Source organism: Leiobunum rupestre, chromosome 2 (assembly GCF_980474605.1).
Source record: "Leiobunum rupestre chromosome 2, qqLeiRupe1.1.hap1, whole genome shotgun sequence".
NCBI lineage: Eukaryota > Metazoa > Arthropoda > Arachnida > Opiliones > Sclerosomatidae > Leiobunum > Leiobunum rupestre.
Genome location: NC_143385.1, coordinates 85,912,386 through 85,933,590, shown reverse-complemented (window position 1 = coordinate 85,933,590; position 21,205 = coordinate 85,912,386). Strand labels below are relative to the sequence as shown.

Below are 21,205 nucleotides of genomic sequence, written 5' to 3'. Positions count from 1 at the left end.
AAGAAAATATCCAAATTCTTTTTCGAAAAATCGAATAAGTTGAGATCTAAATTTAAATTGTGCGCCTGGAGATATTTTGCCACATCAGGTTTCGATCTTAAAGTATTTCCTCCAAAAGGACCCTTGTAATAAATATCAACATCTCCTTTCGTTTGCCCCTTCTTACGAACATGAACCTCCCGACTCCAGCCATCGGGTAATTCATCCTTAGATTTGTCAGGTAGTTCCGGAATAACTTAATACTCTTCCTCTGGGTTCTCTTCGACTACAGATGTCTCTTCATCTGATTTGGTAGGAATCTGAATCTCTTCTGGTGATTCCCAATGTATATCCTTATTTTTGTCTAGCGAAATTTCTACGCTCTTTACATTCGGCTCCGAGGTTGACCATAATGGGACTCGTAAGATTCCATGTTCTTGCTTTTGGACTGTACCAGAATCTTGAATATGAAGGACCCCAATCATTTCTTCATCAAAAGTGACATGTTTAGTATCTCTTACAATCTAGTCTTCTGGATCCCAGACTCTATAACCTCTGGTAGAAAAAGAATAGCCCACAAGAACTCCTAGTTTTGCCCTCTGTTGTAATTTGTTCTTTCTTCGTTGTTTTGGAACATGTACAAATGATAGACATCCTATTCGTTTCAGGTGTCTTACGCTCGGTTTGTGACCTGTCCAACGTTCCAGAGGTACTTGATTATCAAGCTTAGCATGCTTCATTCTATTCTTCAGGTATGCAGCCGTGTAAACGAGTTCTGCCCAAAGATTACTTGGCAACTTCATCTCCTGTCCATAAGTTCTGACCATATCAATTAAAGTTCGATTAATCCTCTCCGCCACTCCATTCATTTGAGGAGAGTAAACATTTGTCCTTTCATGGCGTATTCCATTGTCTTCACAGTACCTTTGAAAATATCCCGCGCAATATTCCATTCCGTTGTCTGTTCTCAGTGTTTTTATTTTTTTTCCGGTCTGTCGTTCAACAAGGTTTTTGTATTTTTCAAAACATTTGAAAACCTCATCCTTAGTCTTCATTGTATAGAGCTTTGCATGTCTACTGTAGTCATCTACAAATGATACATAATATTTTGCTCCCCCTATAGAGAGTTCAGGAGCAGGACCCCAGACATCGGAATGTATAAGTTCCAGGATATCTTTACTCTTGATGCCATTATTATTTTGTGGATATGATTGTCTTGTACTTTTGCTGATTTTGCATGAAATGCAGGTATCTAGCTTCCCTTTTACGCCTTCTAAACCATGTAACATTTCATGAGTCGCCATGTATTTAAGATCATTTTCATTTATGTGACCGAGTCTGCGATGCCATATCTCGATAGCGTTGGGAGTGTTTTTCGTTGCTGAAGTGTCATAAGATTATCCCACTTCTTTTTGACAATCATAGTCATGTATGACGCTCCCATCCAGTACGTATAGATTATTCTGCAGCTTAGCTTGGAAAGCAAACTCTCCATCCGGAAAATATATGGTAAAAAAATATCTCTTCATTACACCCTTGAAACCAGCTTCATCGATTAATCTCCCTGACAGTAAATTTCGTCTCATACTGGGAGTATAAATAACGTTGTTTAGACGAAATCGTTGCTTGCGCCCATGGTTGTCAGTTTCAATCCAGATATCTCCAAACCCCTCGGACTTGATCTTCCCAACTCCAATCTTGACATCATCTTCCGCAGATGCAGTATACGTACTAAAGCAGTCTCTTCGGTTGCAAAAATGATGCGTTGCCCCAGAGTCAATAATCCACTGGTCTGTGGCGTTGGATGTACAAAAAGCCGTTGCCAAGAACCCCCGTCTTGACATCATCTCATTTGAACGACCTCTCCGACCCAGAGTGCCTCTCCGGAAACTCCTCCCACGTCCGGGTTTTTCTAGTTGGCAACTTTCCGCCTTGTGTCCTCTATTTCGACAATTGTAACAAATTCCTTGAAATTTATCTTCTCGTTGCTTCAGTGAGTTATCCCGGTTTTGGTTATCTTCTCGTGAACCATTTAACTTTTTCTGGACAACTAATGCATTACCGTTTGATTCCTGAAAAACCGCTCGGCTTTGCCTCCCATACTCTGCCAGTAAAATGTTCTTGATCGCTTCCGACGTAAAAACTGCATCATCTAATTGATACATATGTTGAACCAAAGGTTGATATGACTCAGGCAACGATCCAATGAGTTGGTACGCAACTTCATCATCATCGATCTTCTTCCCAGCGTTGTCCAACTGTCTCTTAACTGCCATAACTCACCTACTTGAAATTCAAGGTTGTTAAATTATTTTCTTAAAACAGCAATTCTTGCTCTTGACTTAGGCTCAAAAACATTTTGAAGGGCATCCCATATGCCTGCAGCAGTTTGTACACCCTCTATTATACTTCTTAAATCTTCATTAATGCTTAGTGCTAATATAGAATAAGCCTTGGCCTCTCTCTCTCTTTATATTTTTGTTTCAGTTCCTCTTTTGCCTCTGAGCCTGGCGCAGTTTCAGATTTATCTACTATTCCCCAAAGCAATCTTTCGTTTAGAATCATTTTAATTTCATATTGCCAACTTCTATAATTATTGCTTGAATGTAACTTAGTCATATGAGCAACCAAAGATATGCCTACCGCCATTTTGTTATCTTGACTTATTTGGTTTGCAGTTCTTTAACTTGAAAATCTTGTACAAAACATTTAAACTGGAACAATACCTTGATACATCCTGCAGACCAAACCCTTGGCCAAAATCGTTTTCAAAAACCATGCATGTCCAATGAAGAATAGGCCCGTTTTTAAAACTGTTCTAAAAATCGGCGCCACATTGAGGAAAGTAACCACGCTCTGCTACCACTTGTTGAGGTTTGGAAAATAAAGCACTAATATTTGCGTTAAACGAACATAGTTTATTTTGTTAAATGATATTAAAACTCATATATTTACAAGCTATGTACAATAAGTTAGGGAAAACATAATTTACGAAGTTATCACTAGAAGAGCTAGTCCAGAACTGACTGATTAGACAAATAAACAAAATAACTTGCATGATGACGCCCCCTAGTGGCGGTAGGTCAAAGTGACAAAACGTTTACACATCACAATAAAATGTTAGTCTTATGGACTCCGAAACGTAGTTGGGCCGACTTGGTAATAAGTCTTATTTTTGACCCAAAAATTACTTAAGATAGGTGTTAGAACCAGACGAATGGTGTTCAAGAATTAAAGAAAAATACGTCAAGTCGAAAGCTGTGAAAATAAATATTTTGGCATTTCTTCTATTACAGCGTTTGCCATCTTGTTTTACCTTTAATCTTGTACACAGTTAAAGAAAAACCTTTCACAATACATAGAACTTTTTCAATAAATTTTATTTAAAAGTAAATAAAATAAGGCATGCCACATTTGTATTACCGAAGTAAATAGCTTCTTTACTTATGATAAATGCATTTAAATATTATATTTTAAATACAACTTGTATTTAAATATGCAATAACATTTATAATTTTCTTTTATAAAAGATATCACTGTAAAACTATGACTACGGTAACATGGGGCTCTGAACATCGAAGTAAGGGGAGCGGTTACATGATCGTCGTTTCAAAAAATACTACGGATTTTCCCCTCCAAAACAGAGTATTTTGGCGCTCCTTAAAAATATGCTTTACTTGCGTTTTATTAGTATATAATTTTAGGTAAGCTTCTATTGCTATTCAATTATAAAATCATACATTTTTAAATATAAATATATCAAGTATTTCATATAATAATATATAAAATGACATCTTTCATACGTTGATTAATTTATTATATATATTAATTATAAATTATGTTCATAATAATATTTTCAGTATAATTTAAAAAGTTTCATAAATTATAAATTGCAATTTGTAGTTAGTAAATTGTTTCGAAATATTTGAAATTATTTATAAATTAATAGGAAATAAAATAAGTATATAAAATAATATTTATATAATTAGTATATAAATATAAATAGTAAATAATATAAAAAAACTCAAATTAAAACGAAATTATTTCGGAACAGTCGGATATGCGGTAGGAAAAATCCCTACTGGCCAAGGAAACGTCGTCGTTAAGAGGTTACATGCAGCGCCGAACATCGACGTAAGGCGTTAAATCGACGGATCGAGGTAGTTTTCGTTAAGCCGACGTATCTCTCCGAACATCGACGTTCGTGCGATTACATGAGAAAAATAAACGTCGACGCTCCGAGCTCCATGTAACCGTAGTCAAAGTCATCTTCCGTAACAGCCTTTCTGGCAAAGTTTCTTGGCTGATTCGATTCTCATCATTCTTCGTGTTCTCGCACCAGATCGATCAGTTTTGTGTTTCAACCAATTTTTCATTAATTCTTCAATCTCAAAAGTAGTTACTTTTCTAAACCTTGAATTTTTACGAACAGAATCTGTATCACAAGATTGTAAAAAACGGATTTTTAGTTCATTCTATAATTAATCACTTATAATAATATATAATTCACCTAAAATAACATCTTAAATTTTAAGTTTTGCAAATGTTATTAAATCATTTTTCCGTGTCCAATTTATTTTGAGAACAAGCTTGTGCTCAAGTGCATATCTCATAATCCTTCTTATAGTGTCTCCAATGGAACTTCCTCTCAGAGGTCGGAAATGTGAAACCTAGATTTTACATGATACAAGTTTCATTTATTGTGGTTACAAAAAAGTTACAATTGTAAATCATCAATTTCGTCCCTAAATGACGAGAAAAAAAACACAGTACGCCACTTGTACCGGAAACCATTTATGTCCCATTTATCGCAAGAATGATAACCGGTGTGACCTTTGGTTTTCTTAGCCATGGCTTTTGCTGGGGTGTCTAATATAAATGGCCCTTGTAAATCACAAATATATGTTTGACCATTGTAAGTAAATCCATCTCTTTCGAGTTCCTCCGGTTCAGTAATGGAAGGGAAGTAAAAAATCTTCCAGGCTTCCAGGTTTTTCTCACCATAATACAGTGCGACAATAAACGGTTTCCCAATTGTACTGTGAGAAAAAGAATAAACAGCAGCCAGTATCGGCCAAAGTGCTTCCCTGAACTTTTTTATATTGGTAACCCATCAATATTAGTGGCAAATGATATTTCATCAGAATAATTTGGGTTATCTCCTATAAATTTGGATATACCATCCTGAAATCCAAGATACCATAAATCGCCGCCTGCTATATTCAAAACAGTTGTAGCCCTTGGGGTTTTCAGAAGGGTTCTTGAATCAACAGGTAATTCATGTCCATTTTTTATAAGTATGGAAGAAGGTCATTTAACGTATCATGGTTGACATTATGGGTTAAAGCCCAATTTCTTATATCTGAAGAAATACTTGGTAAAATGTCTTCGTCACTACTTTCTGAAGAGCTAGGGTTAGGAGGACTTAAGTCAGGTTCACTTAAATCTTACCAGATCTCATCACTATGACAAACACTGACAACACTTTCTTCTCTGTCTTTTTCTAATGAAGGACCTGGTGGGCAATCGCTTTCGGAGGTTTAAACGTTACTAACTACATTTTGGGGTAATTCGCTTTCTGAGACCTGTCCTAAAACATTTTTCACGAATTCCGATCATATTCTTCTTCTTTGCCTATCACTTATATCAGGCTCATCTTAATACGGAGCCCTTTTAGACATTATTTTCTTCCTATTGATATATTCAACTTTATGTACTGCAATTTACCTATCGCAAGCTTAAAACCTATAAATATACATTCCTATAGCAATATTCATTTGGTATGCAAAAGGCCAAGGCCTAAGATGTAGAACAACGCCTGTAGTATAAGGAAGAAATTCAATATACATAATACTGTATGTTATAGAAACATGATCGAAAACTTACTTTAGAATTTTCGATATCCAATAATTGAGACTAACTAAAAGCTATAAAACTGGACAAAAACAAACCATCTCAACAACCGTCCTCGAACGCGCCAAGTTCACGAACTTTTGTCGGTTTCTTTTTTTAGCTAGAATTAATACTACCGCCACGGCCAACTTGAACAGCGCGTGATCAAAGTTGGCCGTGCTACCGCAGATGGAGCTACGATATTACACAGCGCGAATTTCAAAACATTTGAGAGCTAGCACAAAAAATATATATTTATTCTTCTAAGTATTCAAGTGAGCACAGTATTATTTGTACTATTTTGGGTTCATGAAACACATAATATGCCCAAAGTCTGAATTATCCGAAAAAATGTAAGGTCTTTTTAAGGTCGGAAATTGTACTATATATTTCGGTCGCCAACCTGCCTAAAAAAAGTCTGAAAAACGTACATATTTTTTTTAATCAAAAAAGATTATGACTTTTTGGGTCGGCATTTGGTCATTAACCTCAAACCGACCTTTCGACCCAAAACCGACCTGAATCCGACTCTCGTGTGCTACAGGGGTATATATTCCATTAACCTTTCACAGTGTAAAACCTGGAAAACGAAAAGCAGAAAAACAATTGGAGAAAGGGCTGATTGAAATTAACATTCTGCTTTTAGAAGTTGATTTCGAAATTGCATAAAGAAAGAATTTCAAACATTCGCTGTGAATGTTAAAATTGGTCTCATAGTTCAAACCTTAAAGAGATTGATTTTATACCAAATAAATAACCACACAAACCTAATAACGTTATAAATGTTGCCACTAATTTACCAACAAGTATAGCTCTAAGACAAACTGGGAAGAAAGGTCAAGAAACCCAACATGAAACAGCAAGCACTTTTTAAAAGATCAAATCTGAAATGGTGAGATTACATACATAAATACATGAAAGAAGTGAGTTTCGAAATCAGTGTAGAATATATTTATATACATGTAAGTTACATAAAATAATTATATTATGGAATAATGTAAAGGAACACAATATTTTTATTCAGGTAGTATAATTTCATCCTCTAACTCAAGACTTTTGGCTGACTTACTGTCAGGAAATTGTTTGAGTATAGTGTCTTTAATATCACCAATAAAAACCTTGTGAATCGAAGGGCTAGAATTTAAATCTAGAAAACACATTTTTCTCTCAGAGTTAGACATTTCACCCACCATTACATACCTGAGGACAGCGGTACTTAATTCTTCTCGGTTATACTTAATGGAATGTGCATATACGGTTTTTACTGATTTAGGAGTTAAATTCAAAATCAGTTCAGTTTCTACTATTTTTGACAAATTATCAATTAAAAATTTATCACACAATGTAAGTAGTTCAATATTGGAAATTGCATCATTTTCTTTGAATGGAGAACAGTTTCTAATATTGCAGCCATACAAATGATGGAACACTACCAGAAGCGCATTAGCTGAAGTGTCTTCCAATTTAATTTTGCTTTCTTTTGATTCTATAAATGAACCTTTCAGCATTGCATTGAAATAGTTAGAATTTTCACACAACTTAGAGCGATTTCCATTAACAATTGAACAATCATCTAACATAAATTTTATGTCAGAACTTAAATTTTTATATACACATATTGCTTTTGATTCATTAGAACTAGATGAAATATAACTTTTAAATGCTTGCGAAAAGCAATTCTGACATAGAGTACTTAAACTTTGTATTGCTGCTTCTTTGTATTCACTATCTAGAAGCTGAAGTAGACGTGAAAGCCCACCACAGTCACACAGTAACTTCCGTAGCTGGTAATGGCCCCTAAAGTAAATGATAAAGTTATTTGTAAATCAGTTTTGTACATAACAACAACAGCATTTTTTCTAGTAAGTAGATTCTTATTAATAAGAGATTATTTACATTTCTGGTGCATATGGAATCATTTTTTTTTTACATTGCGACTATAACACCGAATAGAGAAACTAAGCCTAAATATTAAAAATTTCAAAACGAGTTGCATAGCAACGGAAAGCCAGATTTCCCGCACGGTACTGACGAGTCCCAAATAGGACGAAACCGGTCTACCGTTGGATTTTCTGGCTATTTTATTTTATTTTATTTTATTTAATTTAATTATTCACTCGAAGATCTATTTGGTCCGAGTTTCGCGTTTTCATCCGCTCGAAGACCTATCGGTACGAGCTATTAGTAAGTTTTTAAATTTCTTCAAATTTGTTTAGGGTTTAGCTTTATTATCCCTTTTCATTATGGACTTATCTACTAATTCACCAATTTTTCATCCTGTACAATGCAGTCCATAGGTGGTTCCTTTTAACTTAACATTACGTATATAATAATCTCCACCACTCTCCCCCTTTTCGGCTTTCCGTTGCTATGCAACTCGTTTTGAAATTTTTAATATTTAGGCTTAGTTTCTCTATTCGGTGTTATAGTCGCAAGCCAGATTTCCCGCACGGTACTGACGAGTCCCAAATAGGACGAAACCGGTCTACCGTTGGATTTTCTGGCTATTTTATTTTATTTTATTTAATTTAATTATTCACTCGAAGATCTATTTGGTCCGAGTTTCGCGTTTTCATCCGCTCGAAGACCTATCGGTACGAGCTATTAGTAAGTTTTTAAATTTCTTCAAATTTGTTTAGGGTTTAGCTTTATTATCCCTTTTCATTATGGACTTATCTACTAATTCACCAATTTTTCATCCTGTACAATGCAGTCCATAGGTGGTTCCTTTTAACTTAACATTACGTATATAATAATCTCCACCACTCTCCCCCTTTTCGGCTTTCCGTTGCTATGCAACTCGTTTTGAAATTTTTAATATTTAGGCTTAGTTTCTCTATTCGGTGTTATAGTCGCAAGCCAGATTTCCCGCACGGTACTGACGAGTCCCAAATAGGACGAAACCGGTCTACCGTTGGATTTTCTGGCTATTTTATTTTATTTAATTATTCACTCGAAGATTTATTTGGTCCGAGTTTCGCGTTTTCATCCGCTCGAAGACCTATCGGTACGAGCTATTAGTAAGTTTTTAAATTTCTTCAAATTTGTTTAGGGTTTAGCTTTATTATCCCTTTTCATTATGGACTTATCTACTAATTCACCAATTTTTCATCCTGTACAATGCAGTCCATAGGTGGTTCCTTTTAACTTTTTATGTATTAACTTGTTTTAAGTCACTGTCTCTTACTTCAAGTCTACGAGCCCATGATAAAGTCACAAGGAATTTCTAGTGCTACGATTATATTAATAAAGCTCTGTCTTGTGACGTAAGAGAAACATTTTATACTTATATATTTTTTGTTAAATTTATTTTAAAGCAAGTGGCGGCTCTATCAAAAAAAGTAAAAATAATTTACAAAAATGCTTCTAAAAGAACTTCTAGGTGGCAGGACTTTCAGGGACTTAAAGCGAAAGGCTTCCCGAAACCACGTGATTAATAATCACGATTCCGAAAAGCCCCCAATTTGCCACACGTTTTAGGCTAGATTTGCATGCTCACACAACTTGTTTTTATTTTTACGCAAACGACATATAGTGCGAGCAAATACAACTAGACAGGAACCACCACTTGCTTTAAGAAACTCTATTAACACTCAAAAAGATTTCTGAGGACTTCTATCTGTAATCCATTTTTCTCCTAATTTATTATGTCCTCAATAGTGATGGAACCCCTTTAAACATAATTCGGATCCCACTATTTCTACATAGTTTCTTTTTACAATTTACGTACCTTATCATGTGAGGAATAGCTAATACACATCGGGCAATCTCTTGAAAAGTTCCAGTTAAAATTATGTGTGATAAAATTCCAATACCATATCCTGATTCAGATACGTTTGTGAGAACTGATGTAAGTTTTAGTTTAATGCGACCTAATTTTGCACAGTATTGACATTCATTCGCAAAGTGGATCACAGCGATTTTCTCATTTACTAGATCAATAACATTAAAAAGTACCAAAACTTCAAAACATTTGTAATTTCCAAAAAGACGAATCAACAGCCTTTGGGCGCGTGATGAAATAAAAGGTAAACACGAAAGATAGTTAAGTACCGCTTCAATGCACTGTTTAGTAGCGATGGATACGCTGTGTTTATCAACTTGTGATAGATGAGATAAAAGTAACATTATTTGACCTCCTATTGTTTCTTCTTCAGCTATACCCAAGTTATATGTTTTGACATCAGCAGATAAACTGGAGCTGGTACTAGAAAATGAATGTCTCATCAGCTTATTCCTTTTAGGACTAGAACTGTCACTGTTTGTCCTCTTCCTTTGCCTTCTTTTTGGTATTTGTTTAGGTGCCAAATCAAGTGATACATCGTTTTTATCCGATTCAGCTATACTTATAGTTTCTACATCGCTGTAGTTGTCATTATGGAGAATAGGTGAATATTGAATAGATGCTGGTGAAGATGCTCTGGATGACATATCAAAGCCTTGGTTAGATGAAGTAGATGGTGAGGGAGAGGAACAAGGAGACCAATTAGGCCTATTACTCAGTGGTGAACTTGGGAGACTCCAATCTAATGATGACCTATCTGGAGACACACAAAAGCTGCTAACACTTAAAGGACTTTGGGCTTCAATGTATTTGCTATCCCCATCGGTTACATTAGGTTTTTCTATCAACTCATTTTGAACAATTTGGTAACTAGGGCTATGTATGCAGAACACCTTTGAAAGTTTGTCAGCTTTCATGACACTTATTATTTCACTCGCTTGTTCTCGAGATATTTCATTTGGATTTGCTTTAACAAAAGTTCTTTTCTTCTCAGCCGCAATAACTTTTTCAAGTAATTTATCATGCTCAGTTTGTGTTACTTCCAAATGGTTTTTTTTATTTTTCATAGTGTAATTATTTAAGTGAGATACAAGTACTAGCTCCAAGCCAAGCTCCATCAGAACATCCAAACTAGCCTCATCGTAACGAAATGCGAGTAATGAATGAATTATTCTGTTATGAGCAATCGAATAGTCTTCCAAACGAAGAAGATTTAAAAGAGTTTTTAAACCATCTGCATCTCTTATTTTAACACGATTAACTGACTCTCGACAGTAGAAACACAGGGCTATAATAAAGCTGATTATATCTGGTTTCCCAGATACTCTATTGTCAATAAGACTGATTAGCAGTGGTATTGCTCCGGCATTTCCTAACATTGGTCTGATGACTGACTGAGTTGAGAGATTGACTAATGTCAATAATGAATTTCCTCTGCTCTCTCCATCTTCACTTGAGCACAGAGATAATAAATTTCCTAAACCTTGACTTTTCTGAATCTGTAAAACAAAAAGGAGGTTACCAATCCTCAATGTAATTTCAAACATTAAAAGGTACACTTAATTATGTATAATTAACTAATTAGTAGAAATCAAATCTCTATAAAACTTTTTAAAAATGTTTAACAAATAGACCCCCATTAAAAACATCACTATTCGCAAGTCTGGCTCTTAAGTTTTATTATGGAAGGACCTAGTGGACAGTTATGGGAAAGTATAAATTAACACAGGTTGATTTGGTATGAAATTTCAGATAAGCCATATGATCTCTTACTTCTTGAGCAATTTCTTGATTACAGTTTTCAGTGAGATTAGCTAGAGTTTTAAGAGCGCATGACACAACATCTTTACTCGCGGATTTCAGCAAATCTACAATTGGAACTATTCCATCTTCTTCAATAAGTATACTTTTATAAAAAGATCCACTCGCTAACAGTCTGAAAAATGAAAAAAAAAAAAAAACAAATGGTTAAAATGACCGAAAAGCTTATATTGGTTAATTTTAATTTTTAATATACATGCAAATTAATAACACATGTCCAATAATATCTCATGATTAAGAACATGGATACAATAGAATAGGTGTTTCCATAAAATCATCATCAAAGTCTGGCCTACTACGACATTATAATTAACTGGTTTCTCTTTATACTGCCAACACTGGACTTTTTTTTGTCAAAGCTTTACTCTAATATTTCAAAACTGTAATATTTACCGAATGGCTCTTATGGCTGTTAATTGACAAAGTGAATTTGTTGTATTCGTGAGAAAATTGACAATAGTTGATAAAATATTCTCTTTATGCAACATGAATGCTCCTTTTGGTGACAAAGCAAGATTTGCAAGGGCTCGACAACATCTGTTCTGTACACTCTCAGAAGCTAAACACTTGAAAGCATGCACTACAGTAAAAAATGGTTGTTAATATTTATAAATGGTAATATAACCATTCCAATTAAAAGCTCTTTAAAATATGCCTGAAATACCAATACCCAATAAACCCAACGACACCCCCTAGCGTTAAATATCTAAAATCATCCACTACTATATGAAAAATCTAAAAGTTAATGAGGTGACACTTGTACATAAAAATAAGTTGATCTAAGTAAAAAACCACTTATTATACAATAAAAATAAATGTACAATTTTTATTGTACAATAAGTGGTTTTTTACTTAGTTTAACTTATTCTATTATTATATTAATTTTAAATACTTACGTATTGGTGTTATTCCATTGTTATCAATTACCTGCAATAAAACCAAATACAGATGTCACTACAAATATTTTGTCATTTTAGATTTTTTTACAAAACTGTAAGCTCAATTTTGATGATTTTTTTGTTAAAGTAGTGTAGATTCGTAAAATATAAAGAAACAGACCACTGATGCACAGTTTGAAACCCGCTATTAACACCATAATACTATGTACGTTTTGATTTAATCCTCCAAGGTATCGTCAGGCCACAAAGTCATAAACCACGGCATAATATAGATTTTAAAGAAGTAGAACTTGAAAAGAGTACAAAAAATTGGTTTAAACTGAATACATGAGAATCGGTTGAAATCTTAAAACTAAAAGACATTAATAAACAAATCCATCACCCATTACACCACTGTACATTTAACTATAAAAAATTTGTTATCACCCTTCCTCCCCGTTCATCTCCATCATTCGTGTTTTTTGCTCTCTATTGTATTCAGTGAAATGAATTTAGATCAATATCGTATTTTTGTACAGTTTTTAATCATAATAAATGTTTTTTTCTGTTGTCGCAATCTACGGAATCATTGTGGTAAACGCAATTTTATTGCCTGACAACGACTTGAGAGATCAAGTCCAAACGTAAGCAGCATTATGTTGTTAATAAAGGGTTTTATACTGTGCATCAGTGGTCAGTTTCTTTATATTTTACATTAGTGTATGCACAAGATTTAGCCAGTTTTTGCCAAAGTAGTGTAGATATTTTTTTTAAAGCACAAAATTGTAGATAATGTATTTAGAAAAATAGAGTTGGGTAAAAATGTGGGCCTTGTGAATAGGCCTTATGATTTAAATTTTTTACCAATAATGTATTTATTTACACTTAGGGATCTTCTCAACATAGTTACTACGTATTATGTAACAGGTATTATGTTTGAAAATTTTCCCCCAGAACAAGTGTGGCGGAAAGACGCCAAGTCGTCAGTTTCAGAGATCCAATGAGATTTATGGCTGATTTATTTTTTTGAAGATGAGAAAGATTTGGAGCAATGCTAAAATTCATTTTTTATTTAATAATGCTCCCATACCCTAGTGAATGAGAAAAATCTTTGCACCTCGGGCAGGAATCAAACTCGAGTTTGATTCCTGCCCTTTGATGATGATAATAATAATATTAAAACTTCATTGGGATATTCCCATTTATAATAATCTGTTTTAGAAGACTCCTATAGAGTGCTAGCTGTGGATGCGTTTTTAAAAGTTAGTGACGTCACAGCCGTAGCTTCCGTAATGGTTGTCATGAAAACTCGCATTTTTTCTCAAAAGACGTTTAACATTGGTGACGTCGCAGGGTTTCAAGCTACTGGCACTCTATAGTTAAATTAAAAATATAAATTCATTTGGTCGGTGTCTCAATCCTCTATACTAGATACATTTAGATTTTAAAATTTAGTGATAAATTTGATTTCATCTCATTAGCAAAGTTATTCCACCAATTATTTTAAAATTCTGATAACTAAATTTGTTTCTTTTAGTACAAACGGAGAAATCACATATGCTAGGTTTCGTACCATAACTGAATATTTTGTGCAAAACGCTCAATAATATGCAACAGTGCATTTTGGTTAAATAATTGATACATTAAAACTAACCATCCCAATGGCCACATCCATTGGACTACAGAGGTCACATGTAAACGGTCCTCGGACATAAAATTTCTGAAGGACTCAATCGGTTTATGGTTCGCTTACTTTTTAGACGGGTTAAATTTAACACTTTTTGATCATGCCGAAGTCAAATTGATTTTTGAAACTGGTCCTTCATAGCCTGCAGTCATAGGATTTAATTTGTTCTTTATAGCGCAGGAATTAAAACAATAAGAAATAAGAAAAATCATTGCACCTCGGGCAGGAATCAAAACCTGGGAACTGCGTTATAAAAAACAAAACTAAACATCATCCAATATATTCATTCTGCCTAAGTAGAAACCAATACATTCTTGTTATATCTGTATTAAAAGTCCTATGTTTTTTTAAAGTAACTTGTGTCAAAATATGTACATTCTTGATTAATAAAATAAACCCTACCCAGTTTCTCGCTTCCGTGTTGAGGCAGCAGTTGGCGAGGATACTAACAGTCAGGTCTAATAACTTTGGTTTCTCTAGCAGAGGCAAAATGATTTTAAGTCCACCAGATTTGTAAAATTCAGCAATTCCACTTATTCCTGACGTTTTACTTCTAATTTTCACTAGTGCGCTATGTACTGAGGTAGCTGAATCACTTTGCAGACAATGAAGGAGGTATTTAAAGGAAGACTGAGTTGATTTCTGCTCTAGATTTCCACTCATTTTCTTAACTTGAGTACCCTAATTAAAAAAAATGTAGCATTTTTTATTATTGAAGGAAAAGTGAGTTATGTAGTTTCGGGCTGTAGGAGGTATCTCGTGATTAAATTTGGTCAGATCCTTGATTTCTTACAGGAGTAATACTTTTGACAACCTACAACATTTCGAGTGACTTAAATAGTCAACCCACTTTGATACTCTTAGCAGCTAAAGTTCCATTCTCCTACACTTAAAGTAAAGTTAAAAAATGGTTTTTACTATTACACTATCCATTGGACATTTAGCTTTCTTAGCTTATCTTTCAAATTAAAGAATGGAAAATGTTTCATTTTAAGGCATCCTATTTTTCTTTTTCATTTAATTCAAAACTAGCAATTGAAAAACTGCAATGAAATACTGTAACTTAATCAAAGTTTTAAGAAGTGAATTGTTTTAGAGTGGGGAAATAACATTGTGACGACTGCCTGACTTTCCTTAACATTCTACATGTTAACTTTTCCCCTAATTAGATTTTTCTGAATAGGTGATTCTGAAAGATAATTACTAAAAATACAAGTATAAAAGTCTTTAAAAGAGTTAATTTTTGGTTGCGCTTTCTGGATATATTAGTAGATTGTAACTAGCGCGATTTTGCTCGCATTAAAAATGAAAAAAAAAAGCGCGCGCTCAAATATGTTCACCATACGACAAAAAGTAACGAAATCATGTGACCACCAATCTTTTCCAGAATACCTATAGGCATTTCAAAATTAGCTAATCTAACTAGTCATAAGAAAATCTTACACCTCTTCCACGGGAACAGCTAAGGCTAAACCTAAGAAAATTATGACAATTTGGTATATCACCATCACAAACTGTTCACTCCTACACTGTCGGGTGTCTGACAATGAACTGGCTATCAGTATACCTCGAGAACATAAGAGTTCCGCAAGGATCAGTCCTGGGGCTTCTCCTATTCATAATCTACATACACAACATGGGAGACAACGTCTTCCCCAAACTTTACATCTTCGCTGACAACGTAGCACTCTCCAGAACGATCTTCTTGCCACAGGACTGCGTTGCTCTTCAACCTCGACACCATTGGCAAGTGTAGTGAGCACAGTGGCTGCTACCGCAAAGTATGTATTGGAAATGGACTGTGATATGAGGATTATGTCCTACACTGTAATTATGCCTAGAAGACCTGCATAGATCCTCCGCTCAGTTCGCTAAGTCGGGGGGGGGTATTCTCCCTTTCGGCATTGTGTCTTCGTGTTGATCAGGCGTGTAGCTCCCGTTGTATATAATAATGATTGTTCTTAACTTATTTTATTAAATGTTTTAACTCACTAAACAGCGTTTATTCAATGAATTCAACAAGTGGTAGCAACAATCCCCACTCAAAAATATCTCAAGAGTGACCCTAACAGACAACTGGGAGTGGTCCACCCACACCAACCGTGTCATGGCTTAGGCCGCTAGGTCCCTGGGTTTCCTACGCGGAAACTTGTTCCATGCTCCCTAGCAACAAAGTCGTTAGTAGTTAAAACCTACGTCCTCCTGATCCTAGAGTACTGTTCGCCAGTCTTGTCCCCATCAACTGGGAGCGGCGTGCCCTGCATTTTGTGAATAGTGTTGGATTCGCATGGAGTAGTTCAATGGCTATTATCGTAAATAGCTTCGGCGGTCTTATCCTACTGGCGTCGCCCTTCAAGAGGCAAACGGGTCACCTCTATGATCCTTTCGGGTTTCAGACTTGCCATCCACAAAAATTCATTTCCCTCCTCCTCTGTACAGGAGTGGAATTTGCTTCCGGAGTACCTAAAGGACATTCCCAGCTGTGCTCAGTTCCGTAAGGCCCTTACTACGTACTTGGACATGTTCGATTAGCATTACTTCTACTACTTTGTCAGGCTTCAATCGAACTAAAGAACTAAAGAACTGAGTTTGAATTTGGGTGCATTTTTCTCAATGAAAAAATATCATCGACATTTTATTTAAATAGAGTAGTAGCACTCCGTAGCTTTAGCCATGGCCGCCATAGATTAGTGTCAGTGCTACGTCACGCAACGTCACCCATGCTTTTTCCTATATATAAAAAAACGCGCCTAAAATGGCGGCCATGGCCAAAACTACGAGGTGATACTACTCTATTGTGGGCGCGAAGTTTTTTATGAATAGGAAAAATCATGGGTGACGTAGTGTGACGTAGCAATGCCATTACTCTATAAAAGATTTAGCACCTCTCTCAACAAAAATTTCAATTTAAAACATCTCTGGCTTAGAACATTGTAAATTAATTTATTTTCAAAAACTGAATTTAAAATTAACGACCATAAATAATTCTGTTGCCATCTAGTGGCCAACACAGCTAAACATTGTCTCAGAAAAATAACGTAGACATAAAAGTATTAAAAATACACAGATGTGTGACTAATCCAAACCAAACATATCAGACTTACTTCTTTCAAGTCCATGTTTACAATTAGTTATATATAAAAAAAACTTGGCATGAATATAATTCTATATTTAATTTTAATTCGATATACAATATTGCTGTCAAGAAGCCATTTTGAATTTTTGAAGCAGACGATTTTATATTTTTGAAAAACGAGAAAATTCAATAACGTGGGATACCCGAAGAAACGAAATACGGATAGACCTAACTAGGCGGTGCAACACCTTATATCATTTGTAACATAATTACTCATAAGTATGCCACTGTACCTTTATTCCATTCAAAAATCTTCACTAACGGTTTGTTTCACCACAAACCAGTAAAAAGGTGGACTACGTTAGATTGGCTACTAACATATTTATTTAAGCCAATGGAAAACCTCTAAATTGAGAAGGAATTTTTGGCGTCGGAATTTTAGTCAGCCCAATGTAGCTTTATTGAAATTTATAAACTCGCTCGGTTTGTGCAAAGATAATTTAAACTCGTACCCTAGATTCGAATACTGAGAGTTTTCCCATTGACGGTTTTGTTACGAAGCGTTTACCCTTTTCCGGCACGTGACCTCAGAAAAATCAGCCTCCTTCGGTTGCGGTAAGGCGCAAACCATGGAGCGAATTTTTTCTGAGTTCCAGCGGGAAGTGGGTAAACGCTATCGGCAACGCGTGAGAGAGTGATTTCGAATCTAGGGTACGAGTTTAAATTATCTTTGGTTTGTGCGGATGAAGTTAAATAATGAGTAGTTTAGAAAAAGTAGGGGAAAATGACCAATACGGTTCGGTTCAGCACGGCCAACTTTGATCACGCACTGTTCGCGCTACAGTGGCCAACACATTCGTAGAAATTCCGCGAGCAAGGATTTTACCCCTATAAACTGTATTATAACGTGTAGGAGTTCAGCGTCACGCTCGGTTTCTATATTGGCTTCAATGTAAAAACTATTCTAAAAATAATAATCCGCTAGGGGCGCTCACGTCATACACATCTTTTGCTCATAGGTTAACACAGAAACGTCAACGGCCGCTGTAGCGCGAGAGAGTGCAAGAGATCATAGTTGGCCGTGGGTTAAGAGATCACTTTCCGAAAATGGAACAAGTCATTGAGTTGGGAATAAATCTGGCTGGCGCGGGACCAATTTCGTTCAATAATTAAACTTTATCAACTTTATCGTTCTACCGTGGTGGCATCTGTCTCTAGTGGGGGCAACTTTATTGCAATTTATTTTTTCGCGAATCTGATGCGAAATTGAAATGTATGATTACTCGTAACAAACAAACCTTTGAAGTTGTTTAAAAATAATTTTATTCTGTCAACACGATTCTTTTTAACTCGAGTTACGGTGAGTTAGCTCATAATTATTTTTTTTAGCCATATAACTTTACAAAATATAGATGGCGCTACCACCTAATTATAAATATTAATTTCGTACAGTCTTATCAGAAAAGGTCCCGCGTAACCATGGCAACTGAAATCGTAATTGTAATTCTAGCAGTATTATTCCCAATTCAATGGAACAAGTCGTCGATGTGGGATATTCCACCAGCGTTTTTAAAACCCATAACAAGCCTAGAAGAGTTAGGCCTAGGGTCAAAAGAATCTGCAAAGACTTTGTAAATGCCCCAGAAAAGCTCAACCTGAATTTCAACTATTTTTTCAATAAACCTACTTCTCCGAACACTTTATTAATTGCATTAACAGCACTTGACAGTATATTGTAGTTTATTTAAGCTCCTAAGCCTTGGTCGTTCCAAGGATTCTATGGTTTTAGAAGGATAGGAAGTGACAACATAGACTAATTAATGTATACATTAATTTGCAAATAAATTAGGAAAATACAATTAAAGGGCAACGCAAGTGAGCTGGCATTTGTGTGACTATGTATGCAAAGTGCGAAATTTACGGTAAACTCAACGTGGTCTCGCCAGTACCGAGTGGGGATGTAGGGGGTTAAAAAGCACGGTGCTTCTTCTTTTTTGCCACAGAGCTTGCGTTGCCCTTTAAACTTGGCTAAATGTGGATAGAATTGGGTAAATGCGAATAAAATAGGGTAATTGCTAATAAATTGGGCCAATGTGAATAAATTGGGTTATTGCGAATAAATTTTGGTAAATATAGGGAAACGTGGGTAAATAAACTAAATATAGATACATTTTGGAAATGGCGAATAAATTTGGGTACATCATAATTATAAACCTATGGTACATGCGAATAAATTTGGGTACATCATAGTTATAAACTTATGATACATGCGAATAAATTTGGGTAAATGCGAGTAAATTTAAGTAAATGCGACTTGGGCCTAAGGAGGTGCCTTGGGTATTAGCCTAGCTGATTATTATTATTAAAAATTGAGCTTTTAGCCTGACGAGGTGGTAAATATACAAAGGACGTTTCTACAAAAAATAAACAATAGACAATGTCATAATTATAGCATAATATATAACATTGTTATACACTTATGTTATAGCAAAAGTAGCATAAGACCCTTATGAAAACGTGGAAAACGAAGTACTTTAAGGTACATATCATTTACATATTCAGATAACACCCAAATCCCTTATTTGGAATATTAAGTATAGTCTACACACTTATTTCTACGTCATGTATCCTACTACCACTACAAATTTCATTTTCAGTATTACTACTTAGTACACACCAAACGTACATTTTGATTTCACGTGTCCTGCTCTATCTCGGGGGAAAAAGTATAGAACTTCCATTAAACAAGTTACGAAAATGAATTGAAATTGGCGATTTTCAAAACGCGTTCACTTCACTAATTCTCATTTGCGGTAAATAACAAAAATACCATCGTACTCCTTACACACTGGGCTTTCATCTAAAAAAAAACTAATAAAAAAAGGGGGGGGGGGGCTGTTCTTCACTTTTGCCAAATTTATTCCCATTAACCAAATTTATCCACATTTACCCAATTTATTCCAGGTCTGGGGTAGGTTAGGTTAGACCCTACCACTTGACCCTCAAATAATAATAAGTAATTATAACCCTTCCCAAGCCTAAAAATAACACCTTTATTCACCATAGCTAGGAGTATTTAACCACCGTTTCATCGTTGGCAAACCATGTAAATTGTAGCATCTGTTACAATTACTTAAAAGCTAAAATTTTATTTAAATTTCCCTTTTACCACGACGCTACCAATTGTGAAGCTTAATGGGAATCCTAAAACGTATGGCAGCCAATGAAAATTATGATGAATATAAAATTAGACAAATCAGTGTTACTATTATAATGTTCTAAATATCTGTCAATGAAGAGGAGTGGGAAATAGATAAAACAAAAACAGAATTTACTAAGCAATTTTCGTGTCAGGAAAGAAAGCTAATATGACTTAAAACGCCTATTTTAAATCTGTTTTTATCGTAAAAGGGGTTTTAAATCTGTTTTATTGTAAAAGTGAGATTAAAAAATTTACAAAAAATCTCATCTTTGTTAAGAAGTAAAAATTACAATTTTATTATAAATAAGAATCCTACTCTGCCAAAACCAAACTATAAATTTGTACGGGGATTTTGTCTCATCTATTCTAATGAAAATGGGGGATTTGGTATTGGGGGAAAATGTCGGACAATCATTTTTAACTTGGCTTTTCGGAAAGAGACAGAAAGAGTCTGCTATCTAACCCATACAGCTGGTAAATTGAATATAAAATTTACAAATATGTAACTGCCATAAATCCTAGGGTTAAGCACTCCACACCTAGCCTACCTAGCCCCAAAATAATTTGTGGTTTTATAAATGTAATAGCTAGTATAATTAAGTAGAAGCAATAAAGATCTAGTTTATATGTAAGTTATCGGCCTTATTTCTTCACCACCAAGAATAACCTTCACTTATGTACGTCAGACACTTACCGAAACAGGATATTACAAACATTCTAAACACCTATTCACACAAGCCAACATTTTTACACAACTTTGTTGTCGAGTATAGTTTGGTTCCCGAAACACATAAGTTCACACATTCCATCAAATGTTGAGATTTTGTGCTTTAACCGGCAAAGAAAATTAAACTTAATTCTTGAAAAAATACCTCCTACTAAATGA

At 34.9% G+C, this 21,205-nt stretch overlaps 1 protein-coding gene across 2 annotated transcripts; it reads right to left on the bottom strand.

Moving 5' to 3' along the window:
• Positions 1-6,818: 6,818 nt before the first annotated feature.
• Positions 6,819-17,324, bottom strand: Rnb (BTB/POZ domain-containing protein Rnb). Of its 2 annotated transcripts, none has more exons than XM_090166584.1 (7): positions 17,146-17,324; positions 14,444-14,722; positions 12,373-12,403; positions 11,870-12,056; positions 11,429-11,591; positions 9,602-11,154; positions 6,819-7,668 (listed from the first exon to the last, which is right to left on the bottom strand). In XM_090166584.1, exons 1-7 carry the CDS (start codon positions 17,158-17,160, stop codon positions 6,888-6,890), a joined length of 3,009 nt encoding a protein of 1,002 aa, XP_090022710.1. In that variant the 5' UTR covers positions 17,161-17,324; the 3' UTR covers positions 6,819-6,887. The 2 variants fall into 2 exon arrangements, with proteins under 2 accessions (XP_090022710.1, XP_090022711.1); XM_090166585.1 differs by lacking the exon at positions 17,146-17,324 and adding an exon at positions 16,238-16,555.
• Positions 17,325-21,205: the final 3,881 nt, after the last annotated feature.